Source organism: Palaemon carinicauda, chromosome 6 (genome assembly GCF_036898095.1).
Source record: "Palaemon carinicauda isolate YSFRI2023 chromosome 6, ASM3689809v2, whole genome shotgun sequence".
Taxonomy (NCBI): Eukaryota; Metazoa; Arthropoda; class Malacostraca; order Decapoda; family Palaemonidae; genus Palaemon; species Palaemon carinicauda.
Genome location: NC_090730.1, coordinates 109,115,811 through 109,134,561, shown reverse-complemented (window position 1 = coordinate 109,134,561; position 18,751 = coordinate 109,115,811). Strand labels below are relative to the sequence as shown.

General features: G+C 38.3%; 1 protein-coding gene across 1 annotated transcript; it reads left to right on the top strand.

Moving 5' to 3' along the window:
- Window positions 1-404: 404 nt before the first annotated feature.
- Window positions 405-1,223, top strand: LOC137643188 (uncharacterized). Its single transcript, XM_068376037.1, has one exon. It carries the CDS (start codon window positions 405-407, stop codon window positions 1,221-1,223), a length of 819 nt encoding a protein of 272 aa, XP_068232138.1.
- Window positions 1,224-18,751: the final 17,528 nt, after the last annotated feature.

Here is an 18,751-nt window from a genome sequence, read left to right as displayed (position 1 = left end):
CGTGAATTCACATCCTATTTTGATGGATACTGGCTTCAAAACTTCAAGGACCTACACCCACGTATAGCAGAACAACTCCAGCATTGTATCTCAAATCACCATGCTCCCAAATGGATGACCACTGGAAGAACATCCTTAGTACAAAAAGACAAGAGTGATGAAAATATAGCCAGTAACTACAGGACTATCACCTGCCTACCAATAATGTGGAAGTTACTAACAGGTATCATCAGTGAAAGACTATACAACTACCTAGTGGAGACAAACATCATCCCCCACCAACAGAAAGGGTGCAGAAGGAAGTGTAGGGGCACAAAAGACCAGCTCCTGATAGACAAAATGGTAACCAACCTAAGCATGGCATAGACTGAGTATAAGAAAGCCTTCAACATGATATCACACACATGACTAATAGATTGCCTGAAACTATATGGGGCAGAGGAAAACACCATCAGCTTCCTCAAAATACAATGTGCAACTGGAATATATTACTTACAAGCTCTGGAATAAGAATAGCAGAGGTTAATATCAGGAGAGGGATCTTCCAGGGCGACTCACTGTCCTCACTACTCTTCATAATAGCCCTGATTCCCATGACAAACGTACTGCAGAAGATGGATGCTGGGTACCAACTCAAGAAAACAGGCAACAGAATTAACCATCTGATGTTCATGGACAATATCAAGCTGTATGGTAAGAGCATCAAGGAAATATATACCTTAGTTCAGACGGTAAGGATTGTATCCAGGGATATCAGGATGGAGTTTGGAAGAGCAAAATGTGCCTTAGTCAATATACGAAAGGGCAAAGTAACAAGGACTGAAGCGATAAAGATACCAGATGGGAGCAACATCAAACACATAGATGAGATGGGATACAAATACCTGGGAATAATGGAAGGAGTGGATATAGAACACCAAGAGATGAAGGACACAATCAGGAAAGAATATATGCCGAGACTCAAGGTGATACTCAAGTCAAAACTCAACGCCGGAAATATGATAAAAGGCATAACCACATGGTTAGTACCAGTAATCAGATACAGCACAGGAATAGTCGAATGGACGAAGGCAGAACTCCGCAGCTTAGACCAGAAAACTAGGAAATATGACAATACACAAAGGACTACGCCAAAGAGCAAATACGGACAGACTATACATAACACGAAAGGAAGGAGGGAGAGGACTACTAATTATAGAGGACTGTGTAAACACCGAGAATAGAGCACTGGGGCAATATCTGAAAACCAGTGAAGACGAGTGGCTCAAGAGTGCTTGGGAAGAAGAACTGATAAAAGTAGACGAAGACCCAGAAATATACAGACAGGAGAATGGCAAACAGAACAGAGGACTGGCACAACAAACCAATGCACAGACAATACATGAGACAGACTAAAGAACTAGACAGCGAGGTCACGTTGCAATGGCTACTGAGGGGAGACCTCAAGAAGGAAACTGAAGGAATGATAACAGCGGCATAAGATCAGGTCCTAAGAACCAGATATGGTCAAAGAACGATAGACGGAAATAACATCCCTCCCACATGTAGGAAGTCCAACACGAAAAATGAAACCATAAACCACATAGCAAGCGAATGTTCGGCACTTGCACAGAACCTGTACAAAAAGAGGCATTATTCGGTGGCAAAAGCCCTACACTGAAGCCTGTGCAAGAAACATCAGCTAACTTGCAGTAATAAGTGGTACGAGCACCAACCCGAGGGAGTTATAGAAAACGAGCAGGCAAAGATCCTCTGGGACTATGGTATCAGAACAGATAGGGTGATACGCGCAAATGGACCAGACGTGACGTTGATTGACAAAATCAAGAAGAGAGTATCACTCATTGATGTTGCAGTACCATGGTACTCCAGAGTTGAAAAGTAAGAGACGGAAAAAAAGGATAAGTATCAAGACCTGAAAATAGAAATAAGAAGGATATGGGATATGCCAGTGGAAACTGTACCCATAATCATAGGAGCACTAGGAACGATCCTAAGATCCCTAAAAAGGAATCTAGAAAAACTACAGGCCGAAGTAGTTCCAGGACTCATGCAGAAGAGTGTTATCCTAGAAACGGCGATCATAATAAGAAAAGTGATAGACTCCTAAGGGGGCACGATGCAACCCGGAACCCTACACTATAAATGCCACCCAGTTGGAAAAGACTGATAGTGGCAAAAAAGATAATAATAATAATAATAATAATAATAATAATAATAATAATAATAATAATAATAATAATAATAATTTCATGAAGAATAGTTTTAATATTTCCAATAATTACAATAATTATAATAATAGTAATAATTATGAAAATTAATATAATATTATTAAAATCAATAATAATAATAATAATAATAATAATAATAATAATATTTTAAAAAATCAAGGATAATGATATTATTTTTAATCATTTCAATTCATATAAAACCTATTAAAACTATTGAAAGGATTATTGATAATAAAGTTGTTAATAATTCTGATATTTCTAATAATCTTATTATTAACGATAGTCCCAATAATTTCAATATTTTTTTCATAATTTTATGATATTCATAATGATAACGCTACTAATCTTATTAATAATAGAAATTTAGTAATTTCAAATAATATAAGTAATAATTTTAATTATACTAACTTTCAAGATTTACAAAATTAAAATAATTTTGATAAATCCAATAATAATAATAATAATAATAATGATAATAATAATAATAATAATAATAATAATAATAATAATAATAATAATTTTGATAATTTCGATAGATATTATAATTCCATTCTCTTGCGAAAATCCAATTGAATCACCCATGGTCGATTTAAGCTCGAAGAAAACTCTCGGGATCGGAACACGATGTTTGTTTACATAGATATTTTTTCTAATAATATGTCCTCGCGCTTTACCAAGGGTCACTAACATAAAACCGATATCACCTGAAAGCAGAAAATCTTTTTTTATCATATAAATGATAAAAGAATAATTAAAATGATAATTACTGACATTTCAAGCGAGCAAGACTTATAGTAGAAAAGGGGATTGTGGTTTTTCTCTCTTTCTCATAATAAATTCCGAATTTATCGGAGTGTGTATAAATCAGTATATAACATTTCATATGATTATATGGTCAATTCAAAATCAATGCTCACGCACCAGTTTGGAGAAGGGAAGCAGTTTTGAAAGTACATATTGATATTGTTCGATCGATAGCAGTTTCTGCCTTTTTTCTATACCCTAGAAATTGTGTAACGTGCATTTCATGGTAAATGTATTAATTTTGTTGTGTTCTCTAATGGATGCCCAATAAATACATACGGTTTTGAAAAGGTCATAATATTTAGAAGACGAGAGGTTTGGCATACATTTTGTGAATTATTATGCTTCATATTATCAAGATTATCTAATAAAATCTATCTACCAATTTTGGTGGTAGCCAACTTAAAAAAAAAAAAAGCAAAATGGGATCTTTCCTCTCTTAGTTTCTCCCGGTTTGAAGAGGGATTCAGCCGTGTTTTGTTAGTACTGCTCGAGTGGCACAGCCCACCCTTCCCATTAACCTCCACAATGAAGTTTCATATGCTGAATCCCCTACTGTGTTTACCTCATATGTTACCAAAGTGACTCGAGGAAGCAGCAGGGCCTATTTGAACTGCGTCACGACCACTCGTCCATCATTCCTATTTTTAGCACGCTCTTTGGCCTCTCTCACATCTATACTATTATCACCCAGAGCATTCTTCACTCCATTCATCCACCCAAATCTAGGCCTTCCTCTTGTACTTCTCCAACCAAATCTTGCATTCATCACCTTCAGCAGATAGCCATTTTCCAATTTTCTACATAGACAAACTACCTAAACACATTCATATCCACTCTAGCTGTTAATTCATTTTTACACCTATTCTCACCTTCACTACTTCGTTACTAATTCTATCTAATCAAGATGAATAAGCTGTACTCCTCCACACACTTCATATAGATTACATTCAAATTCAGTCCCTCCATCTCTTTCATCCCCCTAAACTCCAATCCATATATCACAGTTGGTACAATCACTTTCTCATACAAAACTATCTTTATATTCATTCTTAACCATCTATACTTTACGACTCTCTCCACTGCCCCCAACACTTTGCATCCTTCATTCACTCTCTGACGAGCATCTGCTTCCACTCCACCATTTACAGCAACTAAAGACCTCAAGTCCTTAAATATATCTACTTCCTCAAGTAACTTTCCATTCAACATGACATTCAATCTATTATCATCCTTCCTTCTCGTGCATCTCATAATCTAACTTGTACCCACATTAACTCTCAACTTCCTTATGTCACATACCCTTTCGTAACTCCGAGTCTACAGCCAATACAGTACCATCTGTAAAAAACAATTGATTTACCTACCACTCCTGATCACTCTCGTCTATCAGTTTCAATTCTCGACCAATCACTCAAGCATTCACCTTTCTTACAACTCCTTCTTACAAACAAATTGATCTATTTATGAAGAGAGTTTATATTGAATATTATATCCTCATCCTATAGATATTAATTCAAAATAATTCTATTAACAAACATATATATATATATATATATATATATATATATATATATATATATATATATATATATATATATATATATATATATATATATATATATATATATCAACACAACATCGTGTTTAAATAGAAATAAATTTCTACCTCATACTTGGGATCGAACGCTAGCCCCTTCTAATGAAAGGCCAGGTCGAAACCAACCATGCCACGAGAGGCCATAAAAGAAATCGGAACCTGACGCTACCTAGCGGTCCGAGGATTTACCTGGCGAGACATCAGTCTCTTACCAGCGAGTTTTACCCGATTTCCCGGCCCACCACGTGACACAATTGGTAGTAATTCATTCAAATTATCCCTAATGAGTTAATATGGATGAATATCAACACAACATCCTGTTTAAATAGAAATAAATTTCTACCTCTTACTTGGGATCAAATGCTAGCCCCTTCTAATGAAAGGCCAGGTCGAAACCAACCATGCCACGAGAGGCCATAAAAGAAATCGGAACCTGACGCTACCTAGCTGTCCGAGGATTTACCTGGCGAGACATCAGTCTCTTACCAGCGAGTTTTACCCGATTTCCCGGCCCATTAGAAGAGGCTAGCGTTCGATCCCTAGTGTGAGGTAGAAATTTATTTCTATTTAAACACGATGTTGTGATGATATTTATCCATATTAACTCATTAGGGGTAATTTGAATGAATTACTAGCAATTGTGTCACGTGGTGGGCCGGGAAAACAGGTAAAACTCGCTGGTAAGAGACTGATGTCTCGCCAGGTAAATCCTCGGACAGCTAGGTAGCGTCAGGTTCCGATTTCTTTTATGGCCTCTCGTGGCATGGTTGGTTTTGACCTGGCCTTTCATTAGAAGGGGTTAGCGTTCCATCCCAAGTATGAGGTAGAAATTTATTTCTATTTAAACACGATGTTGTGTTGATATTTATCCGTATTAACTCATTAGGGGTAATTTGAATGAATTACTACCAATTGTGTCATGTGGTGGGCCGGGATATCGGGTAAAACTAAATGGTAAGAGACTGATGTCTCACCAGGTAAATCCTCGGACAGCTAGGTAGCGTCAGGTTCCGATTTCTTTTATGGCCTCTCGTGGCATGGTTGGTTTCAACCTGGCCTTTCATTAGAAGGGGCTAGCGTTCGATCCCAAGTATCAGGTAGAAATTTATTTCTATTTAAACACGATGTTGTGTTGATATTTATCCATATTAACTCATTAGGAGTAATTTGAATGAATTACTACCAATTGTGTCGCGTGGTGGGCCGGGAAATCGGGTAAAACTCGCTGGTAAGAGACTGATGTCTCGCCAGGTAAATCCTCGGACAGCTAGGTAGCCTCAGGTTCCGATTTCTTTTATGGCCTCTCGTGGCATGGTTGGTTTCAACCTGGCCTTTCATTAAAAGGGGCTAGCGTTCGATCCCAAGTATGAGGTAGAAATTTATTTCTATTTAAACACGATGTTGTGTTGATATTTATCCATGTTAACTCATTAGGGGTAATTTGAATGAATTGCTACCAATTGTGTCACTTGTTGGGCCGGGAAATCGGGTAAAACTCGCTGATAAGAGACTGATTCTCGCCAGGTAAATCCTCGGACAGCTAGGGAGCGTCAGGTTCCGATTTCTTTTATGGTCTCTCGTGGCATGGTTGGTTTCGACCTGGCCTTTCATTAGAAGGGGCTAGCGTTCGATCCCAAGTATGAGGTAGAAATTTATATATATATATATATATATATATATATATATATATATATATATATATATATATATATATATATATATGTGTGTGTGTGTGTGTGTGTGTGTGTGTGTGCAAAGAATTTATAATTTTAGCTGTCTTCGTATATTCTATAGCCAGTGTTGATAACTCTGGAAGCAAGTGTTTCCCATATGAAAGTTTTAATAAAGTAACGTTGGTACAATTCTTGAAAATGCCTCAAATTTGAGTGGTGATTTTGTATAATATTTTTAATAAACCATAAATATTCATCAATATGTTTGTTATATCCAAAGAAATTCTAACAAATATGGCATATTTGGGAAAAAACAAGCGTGAAATAGCTATATTGTTAGGCAATTCTCCTTCACCATTGACAATCAAAAAGGAAAATAATGCGCAGCCGGTGACCTAGTACGAGGTTATCCCATTACGTATTAATAAACTGTTTCTTGTTTATTCAGCGTTTTCGATGTGTATAATTTCGTATTAGTAGTATTTACATAATAAAAATATTAGACGATTTCCTGTATTTCCTCAAACTGAATTTTTCAAATAAAGAATAGGAACAGATAAAATGGAAATTTCTGAAAATACAGAAAATTAGAATATATCGATTATCATCGGCTCATTCCTCCATATTTCCCATTTTCTACCTACAACAAGCACATATATATGAACACTTAAAACAGTACGACCAAAACTATAAACGAATTCACTATTATTGTTCGCTATTATGTATGTGTTTTTAGTGTGCGTGTGTCTGTATGTGAGAGTACATATGTATATATGCATGCATGTTTAGAATACGATAAAAATTTGGTCAACTTCGTCAATACAATGAGAATGGATATGGTTTGACGGAATTAGGAGCAGTTATCTTTCAATCAGTTGTTGCGTGGAAGTGAGTCATCGCCCCAGATTGCCTTGAGGTATACTTTCTGTGTGTTTGGACAAGCGACTTTCATAATTTTTTAATAACGTGAATGTTATTTACTTGTGTTTTAAGTAGTTCATTAATTTGAAGAATTTTTTGGTGTCAGAGAGACATGTTTAATGTTTACTTCGGGACTGCATGGAGGTAATGATTGAGACAAATATCGGTCAGCTCTTTACGGTCGTCCTAAAAAACTACTCTGGGCCTAACCTTGGTAGGTAGGTGCTTGAGTTCGTGGATAGACCATCAAGATTGACGGGTTATAGCAAGAGATATAGAATTGTCTACCTTGAGTAGGTAGAAAAAAAAAATAAATGGCCCAGGACAATTTGACGAAAGAATCTATATTTGCTATGTTTATCACTTTTTCCAAGGGAAGACTTCCTATACAATACTGTATTTCTGTCATTTTAAATAATATAGTTTGAATTACATAACCAAATGATACTCTGGAATACAAAGAAGATAAACTTAATTTTTTACGCTTTGAAAGATGTTTTATGAAGAGCCGGGTTTTGATCGAACCTACCATTTCTGATAGCCGGCTCAGAGACATGGTTTGATCACTATGGAATAATAATAATAATAATAATAATAATAATAATAATAATAATAATAATAATAATATCCGCCATCCCACGAGCACCACCTGAAGATCCGTTACCCCAAATTTCCTCACCCGAAGATATGCCACCCCAAGCGAAGCTCTATATATTTTACTTTAAGGGCTGCTTTTTAGGTCTTATAATGCAGGGAAGCACTACTCTCTACAGAACCCTTCATAATTCATTTTATCGTATATATTCCAAGGCATTCATCATTCCACACCGCATATTTCTCGTTCATTGTTTAAGTCCACATTACCGAAGCATTTAGAGAACAAGAAACTCTTCAGTTTCCTCTTGAAAGTCTCAATATATTCAGTCTTTTGGATGTATAGTGGGAGATTAATATACGGTGTAGTCTTAAGGCCGCATATTTGAAACTCCAGAGACTACAGTGGACATATAACTTGATTCAAATAATTTGGAACCCTGTGCAACTATTCTCGTAATAGTAAATATTAATAGAACTAAAAATCGTAAAATGACAGTTATTTATTGAAACATACTATAAAACCTACTACATAAATTAATTACAAATGATATTGCGCAGTGATAAGTTTGCTTAACTTATCAAAAGCATTTTTAGAAAATATGTCATGCCACATGAATTGTTGTAGTTGTTGTTGTAGATAATTACTGTTTCGGTAAAGTTAATTAAGCAGTTGAGCCTTTCCATTGCTCGTATGTTTCTTCTTTCATCAGTAACTGTACTAAGGTAGTCATCGATAGGGGAGAGCTAAATGTATAGAAAAAATATATAATCTCACTAAAACTAAACATGTCAAGATTGGTACAACAGAGTATGGCAGTAACATATTATGAGAGAGTGACTTGTGTCTCCTCTCATCATCAGGCAAATTCTGGCTATGTGGTATTGAGCAGGGTCTTTATTTATGCCACTATTGGCTCATCAGATCAGCAGCTGGTTACCGATTGGTTCTTTGTGAGTAGTCCATATCTGGTCTGGGAGCAACTACTCTACCATTGGCTAAGGCACCCGCTGGGGGAGGGTTCATTGCAGTCAAGCCGATATTCCCTTCACAATTGTCAGAGTTGGATGGAATCAGGGTTTGGGTAGGCTCAACCAGTATGCCAAGGGCAGTGAGCTGATTAGCCAACACACCGCCAGTGCTGGGCATGGAGACAAGCAAGCTGTTCATATGCTCAGAGTCCAGGCCTGGGGAAACTAGAGCTGCTTGCTGATTTCCTGAGGCACTTATTGAGTAAGTCTTAGTCACAGGCAAGCTGCCAGGCTACTCATCTTCCTCGCCATCATCGTTGTTACGAGGTTGATTGGAGGTGTCCCTTTGGCAGAAGTGGTGGAGGAACATCGCCTGTGTCAAATTCAGGCTAGGTCTCTCTTTTTGGATGATCAGGGACTCCAGAATGCTAAGCCTCCTGCCATCTGAGGTACTGTCAATGATCTTTGTTTTGCCTATAATGTTTTTTAGAAGAACGTTCTTGTACTTAGCAAGAAGATGGATGGTCTTGATGCCTCCATATGAATGTGGTAGGACAATCTTTTGGAGTTTCATCATTGACATTCTAATGTGATGGCCAGGACATCCAAAAACTGGGCATTGGTAAGAATATACAATGCTGGATCTCTTTAGAAATTCATACTTTCACTGCTGAGCTCAGACTTGTGTAATTTGTTCATAGCATGTTTGACCTCTCCATTAACCTGCCTGTAGGAGTAGTCGTTGTTAACAATGACCATGAAAATTCTATCCAATTTCTTGTGGGTCTCCGTAAAGGAAGAACAATGTGAGAGGGCCCGACAAACGTAGGCATTGATGGTTGAGGTCTTGTAACTTGCGGGCTACTCCAAAGGCAGGTCAATGGAGAAGTCGAATGCACTACCGCGACTGGTACAAGACTGAGCGCATGTCTTATAGTATCCAATCATACTACAAAGTTATCTTACACAATCAGTATTAACAGGAAGAGAAGGCCATGAGGGACATCATCAAGGACAATGTCATCTCCGTTAAAGAAGCCGCTAACATCAACCTCATAATTTAATACCATTATGAGAAACAACATGAATCCTCCCATGCAAGACTTTAAGAAGTGGTCCAACGTTGTTTATTCTTATCAATAATAAGTCCGTGGATGTCTTGGCCCTTATATTGGAATGGCAACAATAAAACTTTTCAAAAGAAATTCGTTACATATCTAACAGGGAGCTATCAAGACCAACTAGCTCCTCTATCACAACAGAAACATATATCGAGAGGATATCAAAAGGGTACCTGACACTTGCACGCATTCGTGGCACGCACTGGCACGCATTCGTGGCACGCACTGGCACGCATTGATGCGCGAACTCGCGTGAACGAGCCGTGAAAATGTCGTGAACAGTGCGGGAACTCGCATGCCAGAGCGTACCAATGCGTGCCATGCGGGCCCAAAACTTTGAAATGTTTAAAGTTTGTGGCACGCATTGGCACGCACTAAATGGCCGTGAAATAGTTGTGAACGATGCGCCAACTGGAGTGAACTGGAGTGAACAGTGCGGGAACTGGCGTGCCAGAGCGTACCAATGCGTGCCATGCTTCCCCTTCCACGCATCGTGCACGCCAGTTCACGCATCGTTCACTCCAGTTCCCGCACTGTTCACTCCAGTTCACGCCAGTTCCCGCATCGCAGCCTTCCCACTGACATTGTCACGCATTGTACTCCCGCATTGTCTCGCACTGTTCACGCTAGTTCACGCATCGTTCACTCCAGTTCCTGCATCGTTCACTCCAGTTCACGCCAGTTCCCGCATCGTTCACTCCAGTTCACGCCAGTTCACGCCAGTTCCCGCCGGTTCACGCTAGTGCCCGCCTACTCACGCTAGTGCCCTCCTACTCCGCCAGTGGAGCTCTCGTGGGATTATCAGGGGTTGGAGCTCTCGTGTGATTAAGGGGATTAGGGGGTATATAAATTGAGGTCCGAGGACACTCCTAGCCATTCCAGAGTTCGCCAGCGAGGAGACAACATGCCTAAACTGAAGCAGCCAAAGGGAAGGGGGAGGAAAATGGACGTGATAGAGGAGACTGCAGATCGAGATTCTCCTCATTCATCATTTTCAAGTCTCGATATGGTCATCCCGGAGACACAGCAGGATACAAGCCAGAGCCAGGTATCCAGTGATGACGATTTAAAGAAGAAGCGGGTTCGGGTGTCTAAGAAGGACATCCCTGACTACCAGTGGACGGAAGAGACGGAGACTACGTTGGCCGACCTTGTCAAGGAGAACCCCATGCTCTTTGACAAGAAACACAAGGAGTGGATAAACAAGGTGTTGAAGGACAGCAGGTGGGCATATATAGGAAGCCAGCTGGAACCTCCTGCCACTGCTGCCCAGTGCAAAAAACGCTACGAAAACTTGAGGACGAGGGTTGGCAAAATTATGAAGAAGTAGAAGAAGAGTGGAGCTGGCCAGGCCCAAAGGAGTGGCCGTGATTACTTCCTCATGGACACTTGGTCGTTCCTCATACAGCACATCGTCCGGGGAGAGACAGTCGCCAGTGAGGAGTTTCGTGGCTCCGAAGGAGGTGCCACGACAGCCAGCGAAGTCGACGATGACGTGAGGTCGACGGGGTTTCGCAGCCAGGCATCTACCACCACCAGGAAGGACAAGGGGAAGGGGTCCTGCCGAACACTTGACACCTCTCACAGCGACACCTATGTGTCGGAGAAGGATTTCAGCAATATATTGAGGAATGTGAGTGTTAATTTTTTTTGACATATGCTATCTGTTGCATTAAAATGCTGTACTAAATTGTTACAATGTTTGTTATATTTATACATATATATAATATATAATATATTTTTATAATATTTTTTACGTTTCAGCTTGTGTCGAAAGCTGATTCGTCAACCCCAACGTTTATGGGCCAGCACAAGATTGTGCACGATTTTGCGAGCCTGCTGGAAGGCTACATGCGTGCCATCCCAGTACACCGATGGCACGAATTCCAAATAGAGTGCCTCAATCTCACACAACGTTACAGGGACGAGACTCAGGTCTTCCAGCAGGCACAGCAACAATCCTCAGTGACCTGGGCAGGCCCACAGCAACAGCAACCTTTACAGCCCCCTGTGCATCAGCAACCCCCTCAGCAACAGTCACCTTGGCAGCCCCCTCAGCAGCAGTCAACTTGGCAGCGCCCTCACCAGCAGTCACCTTGGCAACCCCCTCACCAGCAGTCACCTTGGCAACCCCCTCACCAGCAGCAACCTTGGCAGTCCCCTCAACCAGGACCCTCGCATGCACAGCCAGAGCAGCAGCAGCAGCATCGTCCAGCCAGTCATAACTGGGTGCCGCAGTCAAGCCCTTCTTCCTTGCCCCGTACCACGGACTGGCACCCAGGGATGCCAACTCCACTGTCATCCACCCCTGTCCAGGTGACCTCGCCATCAGTGCCAGTGTCGTCACCCACCCTTGTCCAGGCTCCTTCACCAGCACCTTCATTAACGTCGCTGTCGGCGGCATTCAAAAGTCCATTGACCTTCCCTGTCCTGACCCCGGGGACCATCGACAGCAACCTTGATGAAGCCATGACACCCTCACCCCTCTACTCGTCCAAGGAGCTTGATGCCCTACCAGTCAAGGACAAGGAAATTTAAATAGTGTAAAATATTTGTACATAATTGAAGTGTGATACTTGTATATATATGTTGTTTTAATGTAAATAAAATATTTATATATTTCCAAACACTTTTCGTCTATTTCCTCAAAATACAAAGAAAGAAACAGTAAAGTAAAAAATAATAAAAGTGAAGAAAAATAAACCCCCCAAAAATTTATATTTGCTGTCTTAATGTGGAAAAAAAATGATATCTTATTTCAAACTATTTTTATCTTTATAATGAAGAGAAACAAAAAGGAAACGAAAAATTTAATGAAAATGAAAGAAAAATAAACCTAATATGTTTTTATATTTGCTGTCTTAATGTGAAAAAATATTGGAAAGTTGAGTATTATCTTTACTATGTATAAATGTAAGCTCTTGTCATTTTGAATGAAATCAAAAGTGATAATAACGTACACAAGAGCTGTTGCCTACCGGAGGCATCCAGGATGCTATCGCTCGCTCTTATGGGTCATTTAGTTTGCTAGAGCGACGTTCCCAGTTTGTTTTGCTTTAATAATTTAGCTATTTAGCTCCGCATAAAATGCTTATATTGTTAGATCGGGGATTTCGACACGATCGAGGTAACGATCCTGCCTTTGTCGACGTATTGTCGCTATAGGCAAATTTTTTTTCAGTTTGCTGTTTTCATGTAAAAATGAAATGATGTCTTATTTCATGCACACACTTATTTTCATCTATTACCAATCAAGATGCACATTTTTGTTTTAAATAAAAATGAAATGAAAAATAAACCCTAGAAATTTTTAATATGTTGTTTTCAGGTAAAAAATGAAATTATATCTTATTTCATGCACACACTTATTTTCATCTAATGCCAATCAAGATGCACATTTTTTGTTTTAAATAAAAATGAAATGAAAAATAAACCTTAGAAATTTTTAAGTTTGCTGTTTTCATGTAAAAATGAAATGATGTCTTAATTCATGCACACACTTATTTTCATCTATTACCAATCAAGATGCACATTTTTTTGTTTTAAATAAAAATGAAATGATAAATAAACCCAAGAAATTTTTAAGTTTGCTGTTTGAATGTAAAAATAAAATGCTTTCTTAATAGTTGTATATATTTTATGTCTGCTATTTATATGTAAATCAAATGCTTTCTTATAGAAACTAAAATAAAGGGCCACAAAAAATACAAACGAAAAATATACGTTTCTTTTATTTACAAAATGGAACAACTATACAGCTCATGGAGGTACTACAATTTTTTCTTGCCAAGGGACAGCACCAGCAGGGGACATGTAGTAATGTGAAAGGTAGTCTCGCTGATCCTTTGCATCCTTCTGGATATGATGGCCGAGTAGAGTCATCAGCCCCTGCAGGTTTTGCTCATTCCTCCATGCACCAGGGATCAGAGCATGCGTGTCCGGATCTTCGTAGTCCACTTCTGACAAAGCACCTGGGTATTTGATGAGGACGAGGTTGTGCAGGACACAGGCACACATGGTGATCAGGTTGATGGTGCTGGGCTTCTGCTGCATCGTCGTCAAGAAGCAACAGAACCTTTGACTTAAAATTCCAAAGGCATTCTCAACGACACGTCGGGCACGAGACAACCTGTAGCTATATATGCGTTCTCGTAGGACTTGTGACCGATGGGAGAATGGTATCATCATCCAGGTTCGTAGAGCAAAGGCGTCATCCCCAACGAAGTGATAGGGCACTGGGTGGTCATCATTAGGGAGTGGTTCTGGTTGAGGCACTCCAGCTCTGTTGTCTTCTACAGCATCATGCAGAGAACAGTTGCTCCATGTTCCTCCATCCGACGCACCACCCTCTGCCCCAACATCCACATAGAGGAACCTGTAGGAAGCATCTGCGACTGCCATCAGTACAATGCTGTGGAAGCCCTTGTAGTTGTAGTAGTAAGAGCCAGCATTGGGTGGCTTCTTTATGGCAATGTGCTTTCCGTCCACAGCCCCTAGACCGTTGTAGTAATTCCATCTGGAGCTGAATCTGGCAGCAACTTCCTTCAAGGCCTCTTCAGTTTTGGGGCAACGCAGCACTTCGTCCTTGTAGGCAGCGATGATGGCTTTACACACCTCTGGCATTAACTTGCTGATGGTACTTGCTTCAACCCTGAAGCTGTACTGTAGACTTTGATAGGAATTTCCAGTGGCTAAAAAGCGGAGGGTGACAGCAAGCTTGAGTCCAACTTAAAGCGGTTCCCTCATGAAGGTGGACTGCTTCAGGAGGTGCGGGGTTAATTTCTCAACCATCTCTTGAAACAGGTCAGGTGTGATTCTGAGGTAATTTTTGTAGCCCTTTGGATCTTCCTTGTGGAGTTCAGTCAATAGACTGTCATAGTGTCCAAACGAGTGCCTTCCCGTTAACCATTCCCTGACCCACACTTTCCTTTGTATATTTCTTCGAGGTAGGGTTGGCTTTTGTTTCTCTTTTTCCATTGCCAGCCTTTTCTGATGCACTCCAACAAATGCTACAGCAGCTGCCAGGTATAGGTATCTTCTCCTCAATGCAATGGTGTCTCTGACAGTAAGCATGTTGTCTCGTCTGAAGCCAATCCAAGAATGTCCTCGGGTTGGAGAAGCCCCGTTTTTATATGAAGTGGCTAATTCGTGAACTGGCGTGAACTGGCGTGAACAATGCGGAAACGATGCGGAATGATGAGTGAACTCGCGTGAACGTGTCGTGAACGATGCGCGAACTACGCGTGCCAATTCGTGCCATCGCGTGAACGTCGCGTGAACGATGTGCGAACTGGAGTGAACTGGTCGTGAACAGTGCGCGAAAAACACCAGTGCGTGCCACAAAGTGGCACGCACTGGCGAGCATCAATGCGTGCCAGTGCGTGGCAAAAATGCGCGCAAGTGTCAGACAGGCTATAAACAATGAAATGATCATTGGTAGTGCACCAGATGATAGGAGGCTTAGTATCCTTGAGGCCCTGCTCATCTAACAAGAGAGACCTAACCTAAACAAGACCCAGGAGATGTTCCTCCCCCGCTCTTGCCGAAGGACCACCATCAATCAACTTTGAGCCAATGAGCAAGTAACCTTGATTTCCAAAGACCAGGAATCAGAGCACTAGACCAGCTTGAATAGACACCGAGCCCTGCTGAGGCAACGGGTTGGACAATCAGCGCACAACTCAGAGAGCCCTGGTTGGGTCTATCTAAACCCTCACTCTAGTCAACTCTGACGACTGTGAGAATAATATTGGCCTGACTGTGATGGATCCTCTTCCAGGGAGCACTTCAGCCAATGTGAGAGCAACTCCTTCCCAGACCAGATACGAACTCAGCCCACAAAGACTAATCAGCAACCAGAGGGGGATTTGATGAGTTAACCACAACATATACAGTACAAGGCCCCTTTTCACCACCCCTTAGCCTGAATCTCCCTGATGATGAGAGGAGACACTTGGCACCCTCACGTAACATGTAGCATCCATACTCTATTATACATATCTTAACAAGTTTTTTTTAGTAAAATTATAGATAATTTCTATGCAATTTTCTCCCTCTTACCGATGACTAACATAGCACAGTAACTGGCAGAACGCAATACTAAAAAAAAAGAAAAATATAAGACATAGAAAAGATCAACTGCAAAATTGACGCTAATGAGGCAACAATTATCTTCAGTAAAACTTGCCTAAAATAGGTTCTACTCCCATAATAATAATAATAATAATAATAATAATAATAATAATAATAATAATAATAATAATAATAATAATAATAATAATGATAATAATAATGGTTGGTGTGGTCCAATGGTTAGAGTACTAGTCTTTGGGATTCTAGGATCCTCAGGGGCAAAGGTTTGAATCACCACAACGCTAGTGTTCCCTAGGGTAATGGTCTTTACCATGATTACCTCAGCCCACTCAGCTGAAATTGTGCACCTATCCTTAATTGGTAGGGACCAGCTATGGGTTGAATAGAAAACTCAATAATGATGAATACAAATACAGAAATCAACCCTAATGACGTAAATGGAACTCTTCGAAATAGAAGGGGTTTGTCCGGTAGTCCCGTATACAACTTAATGACAGTAGAGAAAGGTCAGGTATCTGACGGTCGTCATCAAGATACTCACATAAATAAAAATGAAGAATTAATCCCACCAGGGACTACTATAGAATCACAACAAAAAAGAAAATAGACATAAGAAGAAAAAAAAAGATGTATGGAGATGCAACAGTCGGAGTGATCCGACAGAGAGAGGATTCGGTAAAGAATGCGTAATACCTGGCAACAAAACAATAACTCCCCACGTAACGAACAGTGATTAGCTGACCAAATACTAAACATAAAACTGAAATGGAAGAAATAGAAAGGAAGCTGACACCCAGAGAAGAACTATAGGAGCTGATAAAAGACGTGGTAAAACCAGATGGAGACACCAGCACCAACAACCCATCATAAAATGGTATGGAAGAAAATGAAAAAAATAAAAAAGTGTCTGAGGGGAGGTCAGATTATCTGAGCAAAGTAAGACACTGGATGCAAGACGATAGAGAAAGAATAAGGATACCAGCCATAAAAACCTACAATAAGAAGAAATTGAAGGAAAAAAAAAACGAAAGAGGTCAATGATATACTGAATGTAATCAAGACTAGTTACATCACAGAAACTAACAACTTCGCATATGCAGGAATATATAGATACTAACTTCAAAACCCAATGAATAGAGTCAGAAATCCCCCTTGGAACAGGAGGTTGGGGAACCAAATAACAGAGATAAGAACTGACCTAGGTAAACTTGAAGAAATGGCAGAAAACAGGCTGAAAAAACGCAAGATATGGAAGGAACTGAAAGAGAAATACAAAGTTACGAAGGGCATCATCAACATAAGCGAAGATATATAGCAAAGAAAAAGGCTAAGGCACAGAAGAACCTCAAATATGAAAACAAAAACAAAGGATATCAGCAAAAAAAAAAAAAATAAAAAACTCTTCTAAATAAACCAGGAATGCTCATAAAGCCAACTGAAAGTTGAAGTTAAGCATCAAGATAACCCAAAAGTACATCCAACCTAGCAGTTATGTGAAGTCATTTGGAATAACCCACTAGCCCACAAGGAAAGAGAAAAATTGTTACATGATATTAAAAGTAATCTAGATGGGAGAGCTAAACAAAGGTTCTCTGATATCACAACTGAGATTATAAAGAACCAGCTGAAGAAAAATCCAAACTGGAAAACCACAGGCCCAAATGAAGTTCATGATTACTGGATTCAAAACTTCAGAGCCTTACATACAAGAATGGTAAATTCAGAATTGTATTCAGAACCACCAAGCACCTAAATGGATGACCACAAGCAGGACTTGTGTAATGCAAAAAGACAAAAACAAAAGAAGCTTTTATAGCTGTAAAAACTACTAATTTTAATGAATTTGTAAATAATATCAATAATTTTATTTATTTTTATATTTATTTCCGTTTGATAATAATAATAATAATAATAATAATAATAATAATAATAATAATAATAATAATAATAATAATAATAATAATAATAATAATAATAATAATAATAATAATAATAATGATAATTCCAATGTTAATTGTCAATTTTAATAATTCTATTAACTAATAATTTCATTGACTTCAATGAAAATAATATTTTTTATGAGCATCATAATATTTTTATTTTAAATAATTTTATTAAAAATATTATTGATAATAATTACATTACTTTTGATAGTTATTATAATCATATTATTTCAATATTATTAACATTTTTGATAACTTCAATTAAAATAATAATCTTATTACTTTAATAATTTTAAAATTTTAAAGAAATTTTGTAATAATAATAATAATAATAATAATAATAATAATAATAATAATAATAATAATAATAATAAAAATAATAATAATAATAATAATAATAATAATAGTAATAATGCTAATAAGTATATAACAAATAAATAAGATTGATAACAATTTTAATATTTTTTTTCCTTTTGATTATTTGATAAAAATTTATATTTTAACGGTTTCAAAAATAATAACTTCAATAATTTAAATCATTTCATAAATTTTAATATTTTCAATAATAATAATGATAATTTTGATAGTATTAGTAATAATAGAAATTTTATAAATAATAAAAAATTTAATATTTTCGATAATAATATTAATTTTAAGTTTAAACATCTAAAATAATAATAATAATAATAATAATAATAATAATAATAATAATAATAATAATAATAATAATAATAATAATAATAATAATGATAATAATAATAATTCTGAAAATTATTATAATTTATATAATTTTCATATC